This window comes from Petaurus breviceps, unplaced genomic scaffold (genome assembly GCF_028583685.1).
Source record: "Petaurus breviceps papuanus isolate PSGF00001 unplaced genomic scaffold, PetGlider_PUasm1.0 90760, whole genome shotgun sequence".
NCBI classification, from domain to species: domain Eukaryota; kingdom Metazoa; phylum Chordata; class Mammalia; order Diprotodontia; family Petauridae; genus Petaurus; species Petaurus breviceps.
The window spans coordinates 6881369-6906531 of NW_027187338.1; the positions used below are offsets into that span (position 1 = coordinate 6881369).

General features: G+C 42.1%; 2 protein-coding genes across 4 annotated transcripts in view; one reads left to right on the forward strand and one right to left on the reverse strand.

Moving 5' to 3' along the window:
• Positions 1–6208, reverse strand: part of RHBDL2 (rhomboid like 2) — a 49872-nt gene extending 43664 nt beyond the window's left edge. The window contains exon 1 of the mRNA XM_069067991.1: positions 6085–6208. Coding sequence (XP_068924092.1) covers positions 6085–6123 — 39 coding nt within the window. The 5' untranslated portion in view covers positions 6124–6208. The remainder of the gene's footprint in view (positions 1–6084) is intronic.
• Positions 6209–6264: 56 nt separating this feature from the next.
• Positions 6265–22503, forward strand: AKIRIN1 (akirin 1). 3 transcript variants are annotated; one of them, XR_011164435.1, is made up of 6 exons: positions 6265–6606; positions 16085–16225; positions 17859–17993; positions 20012–20083; positions 20929–21614; positions 21830–22503. XR_011164435.1 is itself a non-coding variant. In XM_069067992.1 (5 exons), exons 1-5 carry the CDS (start codon positions 6399–6401, stop codon positions 20937–20939), a joined length of 567 nt encoding a protein of 188 aa, XP_068924093.1. In that variant the 5' UTR covers positions 6265–6398; the 3' UTR covers positions 20940–22503. The 3 variants fall into 3 exon arrangements, 2 of the variants coding, with proteins under 2 accessions (XP_068924093.1, XP_068924094.1); XM_069067992.1 differs by having other exon boundaries at positions 20929–22503; XM_069067993.1 differs by lacking the exon at positions 20012–20083 and having other exon boundaries at positions 20929–22503.
• The last annotated feature ends 2660 nt before the right edge of the window (positions 22504–25163 follow it).

Sequence of the window (25163 nt, forward strand, 5' to 3'; positions counted from 1 at the left end):
ATTTCAGTCCTATATTCATTCTCGTTGCCTGGTGTAGGGGATAAGGGGAGAGAAGTAGGGACTAGGGAACCCAGTCTGGGTAAATGAAAAGTGACACTTTGCAAACCACTAATAGAAAAAAGGGAAAGGGCATTTATATGGTGCCTAGTAGGTTCCAGGCACTGTACCAAGCACTTTGGAAATATCTCATTTGATCTTCACAACCCTGGGAGATGTTATTATGATCACCATTTTACGATTTTTTTTTTCTGCTTTTTGGAGGGGGGAAGGTAGGGCAATTGGGGTTAGGTGACTTGTCCAAAGTCACAGGCTAGTTTTTCATTAAGTGTCTGAAGCCGCATTTGAACTCAGGTCCTCCTGACTCCAGGGCCAGTGCTCTATTCACTGCACCACCTAACAACCCTCACCATTTTACTATTGAGGAACCTGAGGTAGGCAATGGTTAGATGACTTGCCCAAGATCACAGACACTAGTAAGTCTCTGAGGCTAGATTTGAACTCAGGTCTTCCTGACTCCAGGCCTAGTACTCTGTGCACTATGGCACCACCTAGCTGCCTCTATTATTATTTAGAATAATAAAAATACCAATGCAAAGGAAGATGCATCACGGAATAATGGAAAAAGTACTGATTTTAGAGTCAGAAGACATGGGTTTGAATACTGCTTCTGTTACCTGAGAAAATTAAATTCATTCAGTACCATTTTCTTACTGATCCTATTTATAGTAAATTGATTTTGTCCTGTAACTGCTTTAGCTATGGATCTCTGTCTCTGAACTTAGCTCAGAATTCAGTTGACCTACAATGCCTAAATTTAGAAATCCAGTTCTCTTGCTAATCACTGTTCTATTCTTGCCAGAAGGAATTGAGCTAACCTTGGTGGGGTGCAGTTTGCCATAAGGGAGTCAGACCTAATATACCACCAAGCTATCCTTCAAGGATGTCTGGTTTGCTGTCCAAAAAGTCTGGGCCACTGTCTTGCAGGGGGACTCAAACAGTGAACACTTCTTAGTGAAGGGGTAAAGAGGAGGTCATTGTGAGCTCCTCATTACCAAATTTCCCATCAGTCAAAGTATCCTCCAAAATCTATAAAAGAGCTGTCCTGTTGCTTGGGGGTCTCTGGCTAGAAACTGAGGCAGGCTTTGACTTAGTTTATTCTCAGGTTCATGCCCAGATAATAAATCATCTTGCTCAGAGAAACTGTCCAGTTTACTCTTTTGTTAAAATTCTCTTGCTACATACTTGTAGTGTTGTTGTTGTACAGTCATTTTCCATCAGGTGCGATCTCTTTTGGAGTTTTCCCAGCAGAGATACCTAAGTGGTTTGCCATTTCCTTCTCATTTTATAGATGGAAGAATTGAGGCAGAGTTAAGTGACTTGCCCAGGGTCACACAGATAATAAGTGTCTGAAACTGGATTTGGACTCAGGAAGAAGAGGAATCTTTCTGACTCCAGAGACTGTGCTCTATCTATTATGTCACATAGCTGCCCCATTACCTGTATGGCCTTGGCCAAGTCCCTTTACCTCAGCAAGGTGGCGTAACAGCAAGTACCCTAGCATACCCAGGATGGCCTGCTAGCACAGGTTCTTTAATATGCTTTTCTAGGAAGGACTGCTCAAAAAGGGGTGAATAATCCTACTTTTAATTACATTCACTAGTTCAGGGGAAAGGTCAGCACCCTGAACGTCAGAGAAAATACATGCAGAGAAATTAGTGTATGTATATCTTCATGACTCAGTGCTTAATTAGGTTAGTACCAAAAGGTGTGAAGACCTTCCTACAAGCAAGCCTCCCCTAAGCAAGCTTCTCTTTAAGCAAGTTCCTCCCCCAATGGGCTCTATGTGATTCAGGGTGTATCACAGCTGGGCACATAGGCCTATTAAGGCACAGGGAAGATCTTCTATCCTATTAATATTACAGGTGGACAAGGGAATAGAGGACTAGGCCTGGAGTCCCAATGACCCGGTTTTAATGTGACCTCAAACATTAATTAGCTTTGTGACCTTGGGCGTGTTACTTAACCTCTGCCACATTTCCTCATTTGCAAAATAGGGATAATAATAAGCACCTTCGGGGGAGGCTAGGTGGCACAGTGAGTAGAGTGCCAGCCCTGGAGTCAGGAGAACCTGAGTTCAGATCCGGCCTCAGACACTTCACACACACACACACACACACACACACACACACACACACACCCTTAGCCGTGCAACCTTGAGCAAATTACTTAACCCCAACTGCCCTCCAAAAAGCAAAAAAATATAAGCACCTTCCCCATAGGGTTGTTTCGAGGTCCAAATGAAATCATATTTTTAAAGCACTTAGTACAGTGCCTAGGACACAGCAGGTGCTTAAGAAAGGCTTATTTCCTTTCTTCCTTCCTTCTCTAGGCTCCCTTCTTTTAAGTGAGGAGACTGGAGTATGATTTCATCAGGTCCTTTCTGGTTCTAAGTCCTACCATCCTGTGTTGGAGACAGTGTATACAAGAAATACTTTGCCAGAAACTGCTCTCCCCTTGCTTGCTTTCCACCCTCCCACTACCAATAATCTTCATAATCATTCATTCAACAAACATTCCCAATTAGTATCTATCTTGTCCAAAGAATTGTACTAGAGGTACAATAAGGTATAAAAAATGTCTAAAATGGGTTTTTGTTCCCAAGGAGTTAATGGGAAACATGTGTGCAAACAAACCATAAGACCAGTGAGTGTGTGCTAAGTGCCATTTGAGCACTATTCCCAGATGGGAGGCATCAAAGGTGGGAAAAATTGGAATAATACAAAATCATGGGGATAAAAGGTAGAAATTATGGGAATAAAAGGTACTTAGGCTTGTCCTGTTGGGAACTGATCTGTTCCTTCCCTCTCTCCCAAGAGATACAAAGAGTTCAAAGGAAGAAGAGAGCACTTCAAAGCAGAAGAATCCAGGAATGCTATGGGGAAGAAGGGGCAATTAGCCCTGATCTTTGGATAGGATTGTATGTCTGTTGTAAGATTCAGAGCTAGCAGGTACCCTAAAGACCTTCTAGTCCAACACCTTCCTTTTACAGATGAGGAAACTGAGGTCTGGAAAGAGAATAGGGCTTAACCAAGGTCACACAAAGTAGTAAGCATTGAGATTCTAACCTAGGTCCACTTCTCCATATCCAGTGCTTACCCTATGATATCATGTCAACAGAAACACAACAGAAAGTAACATGTGCAAAGGCATAGAGGTAGGAGACTGAGGAGCATTTTTACAGAAAAGTGAATGGAAAGTTTGGCCAGAGCACAGGGTTGTTTAGAAAAGTAATAGGAGAAAAAAACAGGAGGAAGCCATTGGAGGTCTTTGAATAGTGAGATGACATGATGGGAGTTACTCTTTGTTAAGAGTGGTCTGGAAATGTATTCGGAATAGATTAGGGGAAAGAAATCGGAGGCAGTAGCTCAGGTAAGAAATAAGAAGGCCTGGACTGGGATGGTCTCCTTAGGCCAAGAAAAGAGAGGTCTAGATCTAAGAGACATTATGATTTGATGACTTATATGAGGATAAGAAAAAAGGAGTAAAGATGCCCAAAAGATTTCCCTGAGGCCAGGTCTTAGAGAACTATGAATATGTATACAGTTATTGAATGAGATGACTCCTCTGTCTTTGAGATTCTAAGATGCTGTAATTAAAAGGGAAAAAAGAGAGAGAGATTACAGTGTGAGGTTAAAGAGTTTGTCCTAAAGTCAGGAAAAGCTGGGTTCAAGTTTGCCCCTGACACTTGCTGGCTGTGGGACTCCGGCAGGTCACTTAATTTTTTCTTTAAAAAAATTATTTATTTTGTTAAATATTTCCTAATTACATGTAAACAAAATTTAACATTCATTTTAAAAAATTTTGAGCGCCAAATTCTCCCTTCCTCCTCTCCCTCCTTGAGAAGGCAAGTAAAATGATACAGATTATACATGTGAAATCACACAAAACATGTTTCTATATTAGCCATGTTGCAAAAGAAAACACAGAAAAAAAAAACAAGAAAAATGAAGTTTTAAAAGTAGGCTTCACTCTGCACTCAGAGTTTATCAGCTATCTCTCTGAAGGTGGAAAGCATTTTTCATCATTGGCCCTTTGGAACTATCTTGGATCATTGTCTTGATCAGAGTATCACTTCATCTCTGAGGGTCCTAAGCAACTCTCTAGGATATTAAATTGCAGAAATGGTACATATCTATATTGGTAGAAGTTCCTCAGCTTCTCTAAGAAAATGTCAGAAGTATATGAAAAAGGTGAAGAGGAGATGATAGACCATTTCATTTAAAAGAGGCATTGAATTCTTCACTTTAATAGAAATATTGATGTAATTTCTGTAAAAATGCTCCTCAGTCTCCTACCTCTATGCCTTTGCACATGTTACTTTCTGTTGTGTTTCTGTTGACATGATATCATAGGGTAACATCTTCACAATTAATGTTTTCCTGTAGGATATAAAGTTTTTTCTTAAGTAATAAATGAAAAACTTTCTGGCTGCCATTCTTCAGCGGGGATTTGAAAGGATCAGGAGCAATTCAATTGCCCTTTCATTAGGGTTTCTACCACAAAACCTCTTAAAAGGTAGGTAGTGAGAATATTATACCCATTTTACAAAAGAGAAAATAATCTCAGAGAAGCTGTGCCCAGATCCACATAGCTGATAATTACAAGGATTACAAGTCAGACTCCTTATACACATTCAATGGCACCATTCCACCTTGCCCAGGATCATACAAACCTAGTAAAATGAAGGAGCTGAGACAGAAACCCAGCCATGTCTTCTCATTCCTTATAGGAGCTGAGGACTTTCTACCAATACAGATATGTACCATCTTTGCTCTTCTACCCCACATTGACTTTTAGTTAACCTTTTTCTCAGCATGTACACCAATTTACAATCCTTTTGGAATTACTTTCACTCTTTACTAAAAGTGAACCCCAAGTGATAAAGTTGTATTAGGCGTGACTTTCTGGATTTTAGGGCATGTGGACAAACAGGAAAGTAACTAAAAAAGAGCAAACAAAAGTAGAAAAGAGATATAACACTGATACCATAAGGAGTGCTGAGTGAGAAATGTGTTTTTCCATACAAGCATGGTATTGTTTGAAGTTAGCCACAGGAAGACCAGTTAATCTCTACCCCCACATAAAACATGGGCTTGTACAGGGGTGGATTTGGGTGACTTCCCAAGTGAAAATGATGAAGCACTAAACCAGGTAAGAGAACATGGCACCTAGAACAGTCATCCACCTATCCTATCTCTTAAATGGCTTAGGAGACAGTAGAGGAAAGAGCACGTGATTTATATTTTAGAGAATCACAGCACTCAGGCCTGAAAAGGGGCCTCGGCCCACCCGGCTTGGGTTTAAAGCCCCCTCCACACCATCCCCCAGCACTGGCCATCTAATGCAATCCAATGCAATGCATCTTGCATCTGTAAATTTGCACTCAGGTCCCGCTAGGTGTTAGGCCCTGCCCTCCAGGAGCTTACATTCTAGTGAAGCAGTCGGCCTCAGCTAAGCCGTCTGCAGGCATGGGGAATTAAGTGGAAGGCAGAGCTTCCCCATTTTGGGTCACTACTGCTTTATGATTTGAGGCAAGCCCTTTCCACTTTCCGGGCCTCGATTTCCTCTTCTCTAAAATGGGGGAGGGGTACTAGGAGTTGTCTAAGTGTCCTCTGAGGATTAAATCCCAGCAGCCTGGCTGAACCCGGCGTGGCGGCGGTGTCGCGGGGCTGGTAACCCTGGTTGGAGGAGGGGGTCATCGGAGGGGAAAGGAGGACGAGGTGTGGTGGTTCTCGGAACGTGTGTCAGGGTCACCCATCCCCCGCTCCCCAGGGCGGCCACGGGGCGCCCCCTGCTGGACGGCGCCCGTAGGAACGCCCGCCCTAGTCCCCTAGCTGTGACTTCTTCCCCCGGCCCTGAGTCCTGGGGCTGGCGCGAGACGGGAGCGACAGGGGCTCTCCGAGCTCAGGAGCGTGGGGGATAGAGGGCGAAACCTTGGGGGAGGGGCGAGGAGAGGGGAAAGAGAGAGGGAGGGGAGTCTACCACCCGGCTGTTGCTTGGTGACCCTGCCCTTTCTCTACGTACCTCCTCCCCCCGCCCTTCTCGGGCATCAGACGGTTCCATTTTCCCAGGAGGGGACGCCTCCCGGCTGAGCCTCTTTCGGACAAGCACTCCCGGATGGTTTCATACGCCTTCTCCCCCTACGGATGGTGGAGCGGTCTTCTTGACGTCACAGGGGCGGGGCTCGGCGGCGCTGCCGGGTGCGGGAGGCGCCATTGGAGCCGGCTCTACCGGAGAGCCCCGAGCGGAGGCGCGGGAGCAGGTCGGGCCATCTCGCTGTCGCCGCCGCCCTCCTTCTCCTTCTCGTCCCTCTTGTCTTCGTTCTTCGGTCCCCGGGAATGGCGTGTGGGGCGACCCTCAAGCGGCCCATGGAGTTTGAGGCGGCGCTGCTGAGCCCCGGCTCGCCGAAGCGGCGACGCTGCGCCCCCCTGCCGGGCCCCGCGCCGGGCCTGCGGCCCCCGGACACTGAGCCGCCGCCGCCGCTTCAGCCCCAGCTCCAGCCGCCGCTTTCCCCACCCGGCAGCGACCGCCGCCTGCGGACCCCGGGTAACAGGGGTGGGCCCAGGGAGCCGGGGCGGGGGTGGCTGCGGCGGAGGGGAAGGGCCAGGCCCAAGGCCGGAGGCTGGGTTGGGCCCGAGCCGAGGCCCGGGGAGGGGGAGCGGGAACCGGGGCAGGGAGCTTTGGGGCACGGGAGGGGGAAACAGCAAGTGAGCCTACGACCTCCCGGTGCGACCCGCCGTGGCCCAGGCCTCGGAGCGAATCGAGGCCGGGTCATAAGAAAAAAAAGGAGCAGGAAGCAGCTGTGCGTCCGTGGGCTCTCGGGGTCCACCCTCTCTTCGTCCTCAGAGCGCTGCACACCCGAGCTTAGCTCCAGCAGCCAGGAGAGGCTCCCGGGGTGGGGGGAAAGGGGGTGGCTTCGCATTTCAGTAGGCGGGGGCAGTCTGAATTGGAAAAGGGAATACATCAATACAGCGCCTGACATGATTGCAGATTCTATTAGGAGAACTCTGGCCTTGAGGAGAAGGGGGAGGTGATGCAGAAGAGGAGCACACATCAGAGCCCATTTCGACCAATGCCAAGGGATTGGCCCAATTTCTTTTGTTCAGGAATTTTCTCATGTCATATCTGGTTTGAAAGCGGTAGACTATCAGGGCTTAGAAATCACTAATTACCCTGGGATTGTTGTGATTGGATTGGACCTGTAAGTAGTTGAAGAGATGGCCAGAAAAAAGAGAGAAGGTAAAAGCTGTTGTGAGGATCTCAGCAAAGACCTGCCTTGATTCGTATAGGAAGCCAAGGAATGCTTAAAAATTCTTCATTTAAAAACGAAAATTTAGTTATGGCCAAAGCACTTCCTGAAATAGGAGTGTCAAAAAGAAGTCCTTGGGAAATAACCTTTAAGTACTTAAGTCTCCTCATTCTCCAAGCTTACAGCTTTAGAGCTTCCTTAAACTAACCTTTTTTTTTTTTTTTACTTTAATCATGAAATTCTGCCGGTTCCTTCCGTGGAAATAGAAAATTCAATCCCTCTTTCATTTCACCAACTAGTCAAAACCCTCACCTTCCCTTCTAGATTGCTGCAATAATTTTAGTCTAGTCCACCCTGCTTTGTGCTGTGAATTTTCTTAAGATGTGGTTTCATCCTATCATTCCCGGATACTTTTCACATCATAGCCAAACTCTCCATCCTAGCATTACATCCAGTGACCGCACCTTACGTATCAAGGTTTCTCACTCTTTTCCAAAATGATACATGTTCAAGCCAAACTGGTTTCCTTCACATCATACAAATGTTGCTTCTTTTTCCATTTTTTCACTGTGTTGATCTCATCACAAAGAGGATGCCCTTTCTCTTCCTCATTATTAACCAAGACTTAACTTTATTGGAGGCTGTGCTCAAAACTGAGTTCCATTAAACTAACACTGCCAGGGCAATATTATTACTTTGAATCTCTGCCTTAGCACTTAAGGTGCAATTATCATAGGATTAATAGCTCTCTCTACTTGTTTGAATATTGCCTTAGTATTTATTCTTTAATTGTTTCAGAGAATGCCAATTTGATGTTAGAGTATTTCTGGCCCTGCCATAAATGAGCTGTGTGACCCTGGAAACCTGTTTGTGCTTCAGGTTCCTTATCTGTAAAAAAGGGAAGATGAATGACTGCCCCAACTTCTCCCCATTCAGTCTGACATTTAAATGCTTTCTATATACGAGGCACTTGTGCTAGGTTCTGGGGACACTTAATATGAAAAAATGACACAGTTCTTGCCATCAAGGACCCTACAGAGGCATCAGGGACAACCTGCTCAAATAAATGGAGGCAACAGATGTCAAAATGAAATCAGGGGACTGCCCTCATAGTTCAGTTTGATTGGAACATGGAATGCATGAAGACAAAAAGTATGAAATAAGACTGCAAAGGAAGGTTGCAGTTAGATTGTGGAGTGTCTTAAATGACCAGCTAAGGCATTTATATTTTATCCAAAATAAATAGAGAGCCACTGAAGGTTTTTGAGCAAGGGAGTAGCATGATCCGACCTGTGCCTTAGGTAAGCTGTTTTAGTTTGTGGTTGGAAAAATGATCTGGAAAAGGGAAAAGAGACTGAAGTCAGGGAGACCAGTCAGGAGATTGTTAAAGTAGTCCACACAAAAGATGATGAAAGAACAGAACTAGTGTGGTGGCAGTGAGAATAGAGGAAAGGACAAAAGATGTTGTGGAGGTAGAATTTATAAGACTTTATATCTTATTAGATGTGAGAGGTAAGGAATGACTTAAGGTTTTGAGACTGGTAGGCTAGTGGTACCTTCAGGAGAAATAGGGAAGTTGAGAGAAGGAGCAGATTTAAGTGGGAAGACAAACTCAATTTTGGTATGCTGAGTATTTTTAGGACATATAGGGAGGAGATGGTCAGTTGGAGATGTAAGACTAAATAATTTAGTGCAGAAATGGGACATCTGAGAATCAGGTGAGATAATATGTGTAAAAGTGATCCAAAGAATATAAGGTGTTGTTTTGTATTCTTCAGAATACTGTGCTGGGGGGTGAGGAGGGGGGGGCGGCTAGGTGGTACAGTGAATAGAGCACCCACCATGGAGTCAGGAGGACCTGAGTTCAAATCCTGCCTCAGACACTTAATACTCATTAGCCATGTGACCTTGGGCAAGTCACTTAACCCCAATTGCCCCCACCCTCCCCCCCCACCAAAAAAAAAAGGCAAAAAATAAACAAATTAAAAAAAGAATACTGTGCTAGAACTGGACATGTTGTAAAGACGTTCTTGGCTTGAAGATCCTTCAACATTGTAGGACCTTCATGACATGGTCTCATTGAAGGAGTGTGTTTTTCGTTATGGGGAACTGATCTCTACCTCTGCCATTTCTTTTGGGGGGGGGGAAGGCAAGGCAATTGGGGTTAAGTGACTTGCCCAAGGTCACATAGCTAGAAAGTGTGAAGTATATGAGGCCAGATTTGAACTCAGTCCTCTTGACTCCAGGGCCGGTGCTCTATTTACTGTGCCACCTAGCTGCCCCTACTTCTGCCATTGCTACCCACAGTTCTTGTTTCTGAGGTGTCCACTTGATAGTCACTATCTCCAGCCACACCCAGGGCTTCTTTTCTCAAGGCTAAGCATCCTCAGTGCTTTGAGTTAATCCTCTCTGGCATGATTTCCAGTCCTTTCACATTCTGGTTGCCCTGATATTCCCCAGCATGTCAGTATCCTTCCTAAAATCTAGCACCCAGAGCTAACCAGAATGTCCTAGATAGATGCCTGGCCAGTACAAGAAAACAGCAGGACTATTAACACCTCCATTCTGGATATTTGACTTTGATTTATGTAGCCTAAAGTGTAATTAGTTCTTTTGTCTGCCATGTCACATATTTGGTTGGTGTTGAGCCCACTATCCACTCAAACTCTTAGCTTTTTTTTCCTCATAAACTAATGTCTTACCACTTCTATCTTATATTCAGTCAGTTGATATTAATATTAGTCTTAAAGTGAGCCTACTGCTTAAAGATGCATTCTAGCTAGATGTTTAGTCGTTGATATTGAAAATATTTTGTTTAATTAAGTTTAGTAATGAAATAACACAAAATTACTGATGGCTTGCTGTTCTGGGTATATTTTGTATGAATGGAACCTTTGGAATTTAAAAAAGAAAACCTTTTGATTTCAGAATGGAAGACTGAAAGCCTGTGGGGTGAAAGTGGTAGAAGTAGTTATTTTGCAGCATGTACAACTGAAACCAACCTCATGAAGAATGAATTTTAAAATCAGTATTTCTTTGCAAATGCTTGCAGGATGGCAGCAGTTATATTAAAGGTTTCAGCTTAATGGTTGTCAAATTTTACCAAAAAAACTTCTTAAAATAACTCATTTTAATTCATAATAATTTGAAAAAATGTCAGAACTCTTTTTGTGAGAGAAATTAAAACATCAAACAATAGGGTATCCTTAGCCCCAAAGTGAATCTGTCCTCATTCTTCAAGGATGTGAGTGTTGGTCCATTGATAATCTCATGCCCAGTGCTTCCATATTTATCCTGATATTTAGACCAAGATCACCAGTCTTGTTCCAGGAGCCTTTGGACTTCCTACAGGCTGTTTGTGGGATCCAATAGGATATCACATTGCCAAATAGTCTGAAAATTATTGATTTCAGTGATTCCATTATTGCCACTTAAAAGAGGGGTTTTTTTCTTTTTAAAATACCCTTTAGTTCTTTTTCCTCTCCTGATCTATATGCCATTTCAGGGTTGGTATTGGTCAGTCTTGTGGAGTGTGAGGGATTTGCCTTCCCAGTTTATTCACCTTGTAGCTGTAGGCAGCTGGTAGTTGATGAAAGACCTTCTGTTCTCCAGAGCATTTGTTCTCCTCACACTTGTCCTTTCTTGTTTTTGCATTTCTTTACATATTTTTACAGAATCTGACAATTCTTTGGTCTTAGGACAAAAGAGTGGAGGACCTCATAGTTTCAGTGAGCCAAAATTAGAGTTGTTTAGAAGTATTGAATGAAAACTCTTCCAATCTTACATTATTTAGACTATTCAAGCCAAGAATGGTAAGTATACATGGCTTAGACTAAGTAAATAAGGCTACCTAAACCTTCTTTGGGGTTTCATTTGTTTATAAGTCTAAATACCTTGTGTATACTTTCTAAATTGGAAACTGAATATCTTGAAACTGATTGGAGGATTAAGAGCCCGGAAAGTACTGTGCACCCGTGTATATTTCAAAGTTTGGCATAGGTATAAAGTGGATTTATATTTTTTTTGTATTCACAATTTATATCCAAGTAGTTCTATTCAACAAATATCAAACTGACCTCAGCTTGGTGATGGGCACACAGAGATGGACAGTGATTATCCCAGCCTCCACCCCCCCCCCCCTTTTTTTAAATCATCCCTGCTCTTAAGGAGCCTGTTAGCTACTGGGTTACACCATATATGCCAAATCCTTAAGAACCCAAGGTGTAAAATGTGGTAGGGGCAAAGGAGGGGTCCAGGCAAAATGATTTGACCACTGGAGAAGAGAGATCTTATTTGTAATAAACAGACATCTAAATTGTTGTTAAATAACAGCGTGGGTGTATATAGCACTTTTTTTTTTTTTAGCAAAGTATTTTATAAAATTTGTGAAGCATTTTCCTTGAAACAACCCTGTTTGGTATTGCAGTTGGTCTTATCTCCATTTTATAGATGAGGAAATTGAGGCTCCAAACAGTAGTGACCTGGAGGCTCATGCAGCCCAGACCTTGACTCTCTTCTCTGAACTCATGAACCTGGGAGGGGTTGTGGGCTCCACAAGCATCCTTGTGTTCAGCTCCTTTGAATTTTTCCAGAGCATTCCTCAGAACCTTTTCTAAAAGAAGTCGTAGTAATAATCATAATAATTGTTCCTATTTCTATAGCACTTTAAAATACGTGGAGTGCTTCTTTGAAAACCTGGATGGTGAATAGTGCAAATATTATCTCCATATTATATAAGGAAACTGAGACTTGGAACCTTGAGGTGCCTTGAGACCACAAAACTGCTGCTTCTCAGAGCGGGTGTTGTGATCACGTGCTTTGTCTTACTGCATCCTGCAGTTGGTTTTCCTATTGAACTGCTAAATAGGAGAATCATCTCCACTTTCAAAGGCAGTAAAAATAATGACTGGAAAACTCATTTTGTTCATTGATTCATTCAGCAAATGAAGCTGGGTTCAGTTACCTCCTTAGACCTTTTCTATATGTGCACCTCTAGGAGTCTTCTCTGAGCCTTGGTTTTCTTAGCTCTAAAATATCAGCCCCTTTAATTAGCTCTTCATCCAAAGGTGGTTGTGAAGGTCAGATGGGATAGTGTATATAATACAGAGCTTTGCAAACTTTAAAGGGCTTTACAAATGCTAGTTATTTATTAATTGTATAAGGACAATGCTAAATGTTATGGAGGAGACAGAAAATAAGATAGAACTCAATGTGTAGTAGGGGAGAGGAATATTTGTACAAATAGCCATCGTGTAAGATAGGATGTTAAGATGTGCAGACCAATAGAGAAGCATACAGTGCTACGTTCAGAGATGCAAGAGACCCCTTCTTCCTGGGGGCACCAGGGCAATAGAGAGAAAGGGAGGCAGCCGGGGGCAGTATTTTAGATCCTGCTTCTGAAACTTAGGAGCTGTGTTGACAAGGACCAGTCATTTCACTTCTGAGCTTTGACTTCATTGTGTTTGCACTTAAGGTGCTAGCTATATGTGTGAGGTGTTTGTTGTTGTTGTTGTTTGTTTTTTTTTCCAGAATAGATTGGATTTGACAGGCTTGAAAGGAAATAGAAATTAACAGTGCTGATAGGTGAAAGTATGAACATTCCTCAAATACCACTGTCATTTATTAGCATTTAGCTGAATGAGCCTAGTTTCCTGAAAGAATTAGTATTGCATTACTCTTGTCCAGTGTGTTCAGAACCTAAAGGATATACCTTCTTCCTTTGATCCTAGTCAAACCAGTGTATAGACTCCTCACTTTTTTTTGTAAATAGTATTTTATTTTTTCCAATTACGTGTAAAGATTTCAGCATTCACTTTTTTAATAAGATTTTGAGTTTCACATTTTTTCTCTCTCCCTTCCCCCCTCCCCAAGAGAGTAAGCAGTCTGATAAAGGTTACACATGTGCAATCACATAAACATATTTTTACATTAGTTATGTTGTGAAAGAAGAAACAGAACAAAAGGGAAAAGATGCACACACTTACACATTGAAAATAGGCTGCATTCAGACTTCTTAATTCTTTCTCTGGATGTAGATAGCATTTTCCATCATGAATCTTTTGGAGTTGTCTTAGATCTTGCATTGCTGAGAAGAGCTAAGCCTTTCATAGTTGATCACTGCACAGTGTTGCTGTTACTGTGTACAATGTTTTCCTGATTCTGCTCATTTCACTTAACATATAAGTCTTTTTTTTTTTGAGGGGGGATGGCAGGGCAATTGGGGTTAATTGGCTTACCCAAGGTCATACAGCTAGCAAGTGTTAAGTGTCTGAGGCCAAATTTGAACTCAGGTCCTCCTGACGCCAACACTGCTGGTGTTCACTGGGCCACCTAGCCGCCCCTAACATGTAAGTCTTAACAGGTTTTTCTGAAATCCACCTGCTTATCATTTCTTATAGCACAATAGTATTCCTTTACATCCATATACTGCACCTAGTTCAGCCGCTCCCCAGTTGATGGGCATCCCTTCAGTTTCCAATTCTTGACCATGACAAAAAAGCTGCTATAAATATTTTTGTACATATAGGCTCATTCCTTTTTGTTATCTCTGTAGGATACAGACCTAGTAGTGGTATTGCTCTATCAAAGGGTATGCGCAGTTTGATTGCCCTTTGGGCACAGTATAAACTACTCTTTAAAAACTACAGGATCCAGGAACATTAGAGGCATTTAGAGGAAGAGGAAAAGCTAGCAATATCTAATGGACGGTTTTTTCATAACTCATTCATGTAGTGTTTTATGGTTTACAAAGCACTTGAATATGGTGGGGGCAGTGGAAAGTAAAACATTGCTGAGAGAGGTTCATTACCATTCTGTAGAACTCCTTTTTGATCAGACAGGTTGAAGAATTGTTGACTTTTGAACTCTCACTTAAAAAATTAAAATTGACTTCAATACAGTATATACCAAAGTACCAGAACTTTACTTGTTAGACTATGTGAAAGTATAATATATACTTTTCATTTTCTCATAGGCAATGATTATTTTCAGGATTATTACTGATATCGTTAATCCATGATTTTGCTAATATGGGTGCAATTCTTCCACTGTTATAAATTGCAACCCCTCTGACCTTTTCATCCAGCATAAATACTCCATCTATCCAATGCACTGGAGGCTTTATTCATGGTTTCTTCCTTCCTCTTCCCCTCCCCCCACCCCCAATATCTCAAAATACACCATTGTAACATTTGAGCTTTCTATCTCCTGTGTGTCTATGCCACAGCCACCTCCATTTCTGTTTATAGATCTCTTCTTTGATATCTTTAATGTAACTTCTGCCATGTGCAGGTCATTGTTGGTAACATTACTGTGGTTTGGTTTATGGTGTTCCATGAATGCCAGGCATATATCATCACCAGGAGATTTATTAGAGAAATGGGCTTTTGCTGCAGTAAGCAGTTTGGCAGGATTGAAACCTATCTAGTTTCCTGGATGTCATCTGGCTTTCACATCCTCCCCAATTCTGGAACTAACTCATTGTCTGTCTGCAGTACCTGTTCAGGGTTGTGATAGACAATTCATCGTACTATCATCCAGTGCTATAAGAATAACATAGTCTTTATCACTAAAAGTCAGTAGTCAGTAAACTTTTATTACATTCCTACCATGTTCCAGAACTATACTAATTGTTAGGGATACAAATATGAAAAAGACAGTTCCTGCCTTTAGGGAATTCACAGTCAAATGAGGAAAACAACAAATGAAAGATTAAAAGCATAGGGGGTCAGGGGAATGATGGAGAAAACAAGTCCAAAATTATTTCAGCTGGGTGCAAAATGAAGCGATGTAAGATTCTTTCAAAAGATGTGGCTAGGTGGCGCAGTGAATAGAGCACTGGCCCTGGAATCAGGAGGACTCGAGTTCAAATTCGACCTCAGACACTTAATACTTGCTAGCCATGTGACCTTGGACAAGTCACTTAACCCCAATTGCCCTGACTTTTTTCCCTCCAAAACAAAAAAAAATGTCCAAGTCCAGGGAGCCCTGTTGTAAATGGTACCTAATTGGACTACTCAGCATTTCGTAGGCATAGGCTGTATAGTCAAAGAAAAATGGGCAGTGAAGGTGCTTGTTGGAAGATGATTCTGCCTGAGGATGGGGTAAGAAAAGTGCACTGCATTCTGGGAGGCAAAACAGTCCAAGACGTTCCCCACTTGTCTGCTCTCTAAGTGTGCAGCCTTAAGGATTGTTTTGCAAACCTTCAAGCACTGTATGAAAGTCTATTACTGCATTGCCCATTTGTCAGATAAGGGTGTTAGAATAGATGTTCTTCAAGAATCCTTTTCCTGTTCTAACATCTGTGTTTAACTGTTCAAAATGGAGATCTTGCCTTTGGATGCTCAATAAATCGTAATCAATCATAATGGGAGCATGTGTTTGTGGGGTGTGAGAAGAGGGGAAAGATGTGCAATGTCATATAAATACAATAAGCATTTTAGCAAGGGCATCATGTTTTTAGGAAACCCTCCAAATTTAGTTAGACAAAGAAAATCTTTGTCACTTCTCTTATGCTGATCTAGGGGTTCTTAACCATTGTGTGTGTCAGACCCCTTTGATAGTCTAGTGAAAAAGCCTGTGAGCCTCTTATAATCATGTTTATTTGTATGTTTTTAATGTGCATAATATACATAAGATTAAGAGGAAACCAATTCTGTTGAAATTAATTTATCAGAATCTACCAAAAAAGATAACAGACCCTGGATTAAGGACCTGGACATTAACAGTTTAAGGAGGAAGATACAGTGAGTTTCCTTTTTTTCTTTTTTTAATTAGAGCAAATATTTCAGAACATCAAACAAGAATATAGCCGCTATCAGAGGTGGAGACAGTTAGAAGTTGTCCTTAATCAGAGTGAAGCCTGCACTTCAGAGGGTCATTCACACTCTTCAGGTCTTACAGCACCAAGCTCACCAGGTAAGAAGAGTGCAGGTTTCAAATTCCTTTTGTTTACAATGTTTGTTGAATGGTTCCAATAATAGGGTTTTCATGGAACTTCAGATTTAGTATCCATTTATGTTAATTTATATTTCAGCAAGGTACAAATATGCATATCTATCCATTTGGGAGAAATATTTTTCCATTTCCCAGTCGGGTTTTCTGCTAATTTAGGAAGTTTAAATCTAATAGCTGTTAAAAGTTAGCAGAGCCGCCAGAAACACCTGATGGATGCCTCTCTGTGTAGTCACACCCCATAAAAGATAGTGCTGACCATCAGTGGCTCACTGTAAAGTCATTTATGCATTACTAGCCAACACTGATGAAAAGTAGTGAAACCCAAAAGAAGATACTGTTGTTATGGGATTAACTCCTCTTCCATCCCAGCCTCATTTTGCCTCAAGTATTTTCACCAAACCAATAAATCACATTTGTCAGGGTCTGCTTGTCTTTGCACAAGTGTTGCTTCATAATATTAGAGTACACTGGGGTGACACACTGCATGCTAGCTATCTCTAGTAATGTTTTATGCGGTTTAATATTATTAGTGATCAAAGACTTGATTAATATCACAGTGTAAATTTACTCCACTTTTTCAAGCCGGTTTTGTGGATTCTCTGACCATTTGTCAGAGAATTCCCATTTCCAGCAGGGGTTGTATTACATGATCCTCTGAGATCTCTTTCAGCCCTTAGAGACTGATTCTGAGGTGGAGATGGTGATGATCAGTGACTTGTAGGCTTTCAGAAATTATTCCATGGCCATTTTTCTGCTAAGAACTTGCCTATCCTCCAAGTTTATTACAAAGCATTTAATGTATTGGTGACTTTGGTAAGGTGGTATCAGCTAATTCACATTTTTTATCATCTTGGCCAGCTCCCTCCACTCTCTAGATCTCAGTTTCTTCACATTAAGAAGAAATTGGGGGGCGGCTAGGAGGCGCAGTGACTAGAGCACCAGCCCTAGAGTGAGGAGGACCTGAGTTCAAATGCAGCCTCAGACACTTAACACTAGCCATGTGACCTTGGGCAAGTCACTTAACCCCACTTGCCCTGCTTTCCCCCCTCCAAAAAAAAAAAAAGGCAAAAAGAAGAAATTGAACTAGGTGATCATAGGATCATGGGTGTCTAAGCCAGCCCCTCATTTTACATCTGAGTCACATATATTGTAAGTGATTCCAACCCAGTCTTCTTTCCACTGCACTACCCTTCCTCCTCCCTGAAGTCTCTTTCTGCTTTGATTATGACAGTCTCATTTTTGCTTTAAAGTCTGATCTATTTGTTTAAGTCTTTTGAAGCTTTTCTGTAACATCAGAGCATTAAATGTGTGCCACATTTTATGATAATAGAGCCATTCTCTCAAGCTATATTTGTATAACAATTTGCAGTTCTCGGGCTTTAGTGTATGTGCTCTCAGTCAATCCCAATAGCCTTCTGAATTAAGCAGGACCAGGATTTTTCAGCTCCGTTCTGCGTAGGAGGATACCGGGCTCACTGATTTGCCCCAAGGTCTGTGGCTCACAAGGGGTAGAACATGACGCTGCTCTTTATCTTTGGAGCTAGACTGAGATTTCCGCAGCAGTTCCAGAGACTTTGTGGTTCTCTTTGTTTAGGTTCATCCTGGATGAAAAAGGACCAGCCAACATTTACATTACGACAAGTGGGAATATTGTGTGAACGTCTCTTAAAAGACTATGAAGATAGAATTCGGGAGGAATATGAGCAAATCCTCAATACAAAATTAGCAGGTGAGTTGAGGCAGTGTTGTACTCATGCACTTGTAGCTTTCCATGAAATAGTAACTATCATAGTGTTTTCACTGATAGGAGTACGAGTTGTTTTTTTAAGGTATCAAATTTGCCTGCTGAGGCACCTGATTTTGCTTTATTTTCTATTTCATGATTTCATGTTACGCACATAAATATCCTGTGTGTACAGTCACTCAGATACTGATTTGACCTGGTTGGTGTCAGACAAGGAGCGTGCTGTGGCACTTGTTCAGCTAACATACTTTACAGATAAATGGCAGAGGACAGGGGCGGGCTGCCCTCTAACCATTCCCCCGACCCGGAGGGCAGACAATTCAGTTCAGGCTAGAATGAGCTTCCTGCTCGAGATGAGGGCAGAGGCAGGAGCAGCTTAGGGACCGTGACTGAGACAGTGCCACAAGTGTCCTTTAGGGACCCCACGGCCTGCAACCTTCAGCAGTCACCTCACTTCTGTCCTCCGACTCCTCAGCATTCTCACCTTGCATTTGGATAGTGCTTAAATGTCATAAATGTGATGTGGTGGTATTAGGTGATTATAAGGAAGTGAAAAAGTCCTGAGTGAAATGAAAGGAATGTGGTAGGAGAGAAATGAGTGGTGCTCTAGGAAAAAGAGGACTTTATGAAGTCCTATAACAAATAGTTTTTAGTTTGACATAGAGCATAATAGCAAGGTAGGAAAGGATTTGGAGAAAGGAAACTGAGTTAGATGATTTAAGTAGATACTTCCTCTCCAGTATTTTAAAGTACCACCTCTAGCCACTGTGAAATTCTCTGCCTACATAGAATTTAAAACTGGGAGAGACTTTAGGATCATTTAGTTTAGCTCCCTCGTTTTATAGATGAGGGAGTGGGCCTCAGTAACTTTCCAAGGGTCATGCAGCTAGTATGGGGCAGCTGGATAGAAGATCAGGCCTTCCAGTTCTCAGTCCAGTACACTTTGCCCTCTGCATACCAGATGACTTTAATGATCTTCTCTGCCTAGATTCCTACAGTGCTTTGTCACTGACCTTCCTCTCTCAAATGTCACAGGTTTTTATTTAGTCAGTGCCATAATTGTCCATTTTTACAAGTGGGTCAGGAGTTTCCCCAACCCACAAGGCCACTTTAAGGATTATACCACTGGTAGGCCTGAGAATTAAGGGTGACTGTGGAGTACGGGGAAAGTTAAGGGGGGAGGGGAGTGGGAGGTGGGAAGGAGTAACAGAAAAGAAAGAGACATTTGGCAGGAGGGGACAGTGCTAAGAACATTTGGCTTAAGCATACTCTCACAGTTCTCATTTTCTGTATTCTTCTTTTCACACGCAAGGCCAGGGACAGAGTAGATAACCCTCTGAGCTGTTATGAGTCTCTGATAGCCCTCTTCCCATGTTCAGTTATTCATTCCCCACCCCTTTCCTTGTACTCCCATTCAGGTCAGTCCCTTATATCCTCTTGACCAACTTCCAGCAGTAAGCCTAAGCCTCCTCTGCTTTCCCTTCCTATGCCCCCTTGCCCTTTGTATCTGTCAGGATACTTTCCTGCTTTCCAGTCCGTTTCACGTTGGAAACTCCCTCTCCAGAGAAGCCTTTCCACGTCAGCTGGGAATTGGCTGGCAGGGTTTTTCACTGTTGTCATTTGCCCTGCTAATCATCCTCCATTCACCCTCTGATATTCCCTCATCTTGGAGTCTGTGTGGAGGAAGGAGTAATGCAAAGAGAGGGTGAAGCTTGTAGATCGTCTTGGTCAGTGTTCTCTAGAATGTACACTATCAGGGCATGACTTTCTGTTTATGAAGCCCTCAGACAGAGAGACAATTAGGATGATACACTCTTTCAAATAACCAAAGACCAAAATGAGCACCAGGCAATTGGCCATGAAGTTCTAGAGGAAGGGGCAGGTCCTAGGCTGTAGGAGGACTGGCGGGCTTGGAGACCAACTTGAATGTGGGGAAAGGAGTCTGTGGAGTTGATTAGAACCCTGAGATTCAATGCATGGAACGGTATCTTTTCCCCTCATAGAACAATATGAATCTTTTGTGAAATTCACACATGATCAGATCATGCGACGATATGGGACAAGGCCAACAAGCTGTAAGTGATTCCTCTGACTCATTTGTCAGGGTCATCTTTATCTTTTCTTTTTCCAAAAATTCTAAAGAGTAAAGATTTTTACATTGTTTGCCCTAGACCCATAGGGCAGTGGTGAGACTGGGCCAGGCCCCTCTGCAGCACAAGGTGCCAGGTGATTTAATCTCCCAACCCTATTAGGGCAGGTGCCTTTTCCCTCCCATTGATGTGAATGCTGTGAGAAAAGGCAATTAAACCCACCCAAGAAATCCAAATTATGCTTTTTTTCAGATTTAAACCCATCAGTTTGGTCCTTTGACTTAATTTTTTCATGCAGTGTTCAGGATTTCTTGATTGTGAAGATTATGGAACTTGGAGATAACTGAAGTTTACTTTAGTACACCAGGGGTCTGTGATTTCCTCATTATGGGTGCTCCCTCTGTCAGGTTAGACTTGTAGTCCTCCTTTACTTTAGGAGATGGTCATCTTGAGCTGCTGGGGCTGAGAAAACTCTTTCCCTAGTATCTGATTGATCCTCTGGCAGAGAAGTTTCTCCAAACTTACCTTAGATGGCTCTTGGAAAACAGACCCAAGGTTAGTACTTACACCACTGACACGGCATTTAAGAGCCTAGTAGCACAATGAGACATCGGTGGATGGAGGACAGTTTTGGAGGCATAAAGTTCTGAAGTAATCAAAGAAAGTGCAAACGAGTTGGGCCCAAGTTCATTTGAGTAAATCTTGAGAGTTTTCATTCCAGTGAGTAGTAAAACCTATATTCCATAGAGTGTTCTGCCCATATTCCCATTTGTATATCAGAGAGGTACAACGCTGTATTTTTACTGATAACCACTACTCTCTTTTTGCAGATGTGTCTTGAATTTTCTTTGCATATCTGGGTACCTGGTCTGACCTCAAGAGATGGCTGCTGTACACTTTTGCAACTGGTTTGATATCACATTTCAGCTCCAACTTTGCATCCTGAGAACACTTACAATATCTCTGCAGGTCCATTTTTATATAACGTGAAAGACCTTGAAACTTTCTGGTTGCCACAAAGCATAACTTTCTTTTCTGCTCAGCCAATAAACAGCTGTGCCCTACAATGAGATATTCCCCAAACACAAAATACATGGAGCAGCAGTTTAGCAACGTAAGCCTTTATTGGCGCTAAGCAGATGGAACGTCTCCCCAAGCCCAGTTCTGTAAGGTGTGCGTGTGCATGTGTGTGCGTGTGTGTGCTTGCGCGTGTGCATGTGTGCGTGTGTATATGTGAGTGTGTTTTTTTAAGTTATTATTTGTACTGTGCAAATTTTCTGATCTTGGGGATCCTGGCTGTGAATTTGATGCACGACAATTATGGTTAGAAACATTTTTTGGTCTAGGAGGATCAGTAATGTTTTGGTGACCATAGAAGTTATAACCCGTGGATTGTTTTGTGTGTAGCTATTATTGTTAAATACAGGGACTATTTTCAGGCACAGAATATTAATCATAATTTAGGTTGGACAGTAGATGTGATTATGATAACAGAGAGAGGTTTTTGTGCTTGTAGGTTTTATATACAGCATGGAATTAGTACAAACTGGAGAAAGGATCACTTGACCTATGAACTCGGCCTAGCCATGCTAAGAAAACACCTTGACTCCAAGCCTTAAAATACACATGTGGAGTCTGCAGCTCACAGCGGCTTGTGTGCTCATTACACACCCAGGAGCTCCACCAACACTTCTGACCTCTCAGAAGAAAAGGCTTCCCCAAGAGCTGTAGGTTTTGCTTATCTCGGTGTCACACAAGTGAATGAGGGTGGCCTTGCTCGGTCCAGCGTCGTATTGTTACAGTTAGTAACGGTACATTCATCTTGGGTCATTAGACTAGAAACAGAACTTCTGATCCCACATTCAGGTTTTTCCAAATTCTTCCAAGATGTTTCAGTGCTTGGCTGCTTGGATTTTTTTTTTTTAGGGGGTGCAACCCCTACCCTGAGTTGATAACATGCTGTTCTTCTCCTTTGAATTTCCAAGGTCGAAGGACAGAAAGTAACCTCTGTTTTGAGGAGGTGGAAGTTCAGTGTACTTTTTTTTACTGTGATTTGTCAAGGACCATATTCCACAGCAATGCCTTGTTTCATTTATTATTGTTTCTTGAAAGTTAAATGTTTTTAGTTTAAATATAGGCTAGAATTTTAAATTAGGGCTTATTTTGAAAAATGCTGAGTTTAGTTCAAATGTATGCCAATGCCTTCTGGGTGGATAATATTCAGAGACAATTGTTCTTGATCAGACGGCATAGAGAAACCTTTTGGAATAGTCACATTTGCAGATTGCCTATTGATGAATGTCTTTGACTTAAATCTAACCAAAAAACTACAATGTTATCCTTTGTACATTTTCATTATATAGTGTTAACGAGCTTAGTTGCAAACCAATAAAATACTTAAGCTATTTGTTTACCTTGCCTTCTTAATATTGTTATCAAACATTTATTGAATTCATGTGATTTAGTAAGAGGCTGCTTTGATCATTTCCTGAGTTTGACATGACATGGACATTTTTGTTTTTTCTCCCCCAGCCCAGGGGTGTTCTTTAATAATTAAAGAATGATTTTGTCTCAGTTTTGAGGGATAGTGCTTCATCTCTATTCTTCTTCCAAATGGCAGTGGCTACCAGTAGTAGTTAGGAAATTAGATCTTCTAGAATGTAAGCTTCTTAAGGATAAAAACTTCATTTATCTTTATCTCTGCTAGTGCCAGGCATAATATTTTCAAATAGACATGTAGCAATATCATGCTGCCCATGTCATTCAAATGTTTAGTGTGTCAGAGCTAGAAAAAACTTAGAGATTGTTAAGTTTAACCTCATTTTATAAATAAGGAAACTTGGGCCTAGACAGGGAAAAATGCTTGCCCGTGGTTAAACAGCTGGGAATTTTGAACAAGGTCTACTGACTCAAAATCCCGTGTTTTTTTCTGGTGAAATAGATCTCCATGCCACAGGTGGGTGGGCAGTGACTTGTTACCCTCAGATGAGAAGCCATCTGTAGCTAAGATCTATCTCTAGTAGTTTCTCTCCAAGCTGTCTCTCAATTCAGCTCTGCAAATGAGTTGAGATCTACAGATAATACCATAAAAGAACACAAGTAGGAAACCGAGAAGAGTCTGCTTTGAGATAAAGGGATGAGGAAAAAACCTCCTTTGTCTCTGTCTCCCCGTGAATGGCCACCTGCCGTAGGGGGTGAGGACGTGCACAGAAATACGAACCCCAGAATGTCATGAGATTTCAGAGGTGGGAAAGATGACTTGGGGCAGGTTCCACAGAGAAAGTGACATTCAGCTGCTTCTCAGAAGGATGGACAGGAGGAAGAAGGGCGTTACAGGTGGTGGGCATAGAGCGAGCAGGATAAACTCTGAGGAATAGCAAATTGGACCTGGCTGAAGTCCCATCAGCAAATAGTGTAAGAGTTGGATGAACTTCTCAAAAGACCTTTCCATCTCTGTTCTGTGATGGGGAAGAGTGAAATGGGGCCATAATCTTGGAGCAGGACTAAGCCCTTTATAGATTTCACCACATTTGATTCTCACAACCTAAGGAGCCCCAAGGGTACTATTATGATCCCCATTTTATAGTTGAGGAAACTGAGACAAAGAGAGGTTAAGTGACTTGCCCAGAGTCCTGCCACTAGTAATTGTCTAAAGTTGGATTTGAATTTGGATCTTCCTGACTCCGGCCCACTGCTTCATGCACTGTGCCACTTAGCTGTCAACTACAAGAGTTGGAATGTCATGAGGCAGGACCCTTGTTTTCTAGGCTGTGGATAGTATAGACATGTGAGAAGAATGTAAGCCCCTTGAGGGCAAGGATGGTTTTGTTTTTGTCTTTATATCACCAGCGCCTAGCGCTGTGCCTGGTATATAGTAGGTATTTAATAAATCCCTTATTAATTGAATTGTTATGGTGGTCATGGTCATGTGGGATAGTCCTTGCCATAGGTCATGTGGTGTTGATGTTGGTGGTAAAGACAAATGGAGTGTAAGCCTTTCAGTACTATGCTGTGGTATGTTTGAGGCAGCCATTTCACCACAACTTATATTTATGTAGCATTTTCAGGTTTATGACATACCTTACAACCTTGTAAGGTAAGTAATACAAAGATGAGAAAACCAACTAATGTACAAGAGAAAGTTAATTGACTCATCTAGGGTTCTACAAGTAGTATGTATTATCCAGGATGATTCAAACTGTAGTCTTTCCCACTCAAAGACCACACTGCCACTATAACACTATGCCACAATTCTCTCCTCTCTCTATCATCCATAAGAAGAAGAGCTGATTCTGAATGTGGAATTGGTACCCCTTATTTTGCTTATCATGTGCCTTACATTGTAGGGGCTTTATAAATGTTCATTGTTATCCATTCTATCCTGATAGAAGTTCATCTGTTTCCCTGGGCCCCCTTATCCATTATCTTTGAATCATTTCATTCAAGAAACATTGCCACACTTTCCATTTTCATGTTTCCATTTTCCATTTGTTAGGGAGTTCCCCAAAAGGCAGGGCAGATGAATTGGGGGAGGAGGGTAAGAGAAGTTAGGCTTCCTAGCTGTGTGGATCAGCATTTGGAAGAGGGAAAGTGGAACCAGCTAGAGGGAAGGAACCTTGTAATGTAATACTCATAATGGGGAGGAGGGAGATACACAAATATTTGAGACATGGTCTAATAGGGAGTAAGAGCATGGACAGAAATATCTATCACATAATATCATGAGATTTCAGAGGTGGGAAAGATGACTCGGCTAGAGAGACTTGGGGCAGGTTCCACATTCAAGCTGCTTATTAAAGGATAGACAGGAGGAAGGAAGGGAATTGTAAGTGGTGGGCATAGAGTGAGCAAAATAATGTGTGGGGAATAGCAAGTTGGAATATACCAGTTCTGTTGAAGAAACCTAGAAAGGTAGTTTGGTACCAGACTCTAGGTACATTGAATGTTAGGCTAAAATATTTGTCTATTATTAGGCAGGCAGTTAAAGATTAGTTAGCCAGAGGTGTAATGATTGACCTGATTACAAAAGTGCTAGATTGATAAGTATGGACAAAGAATGATTTGG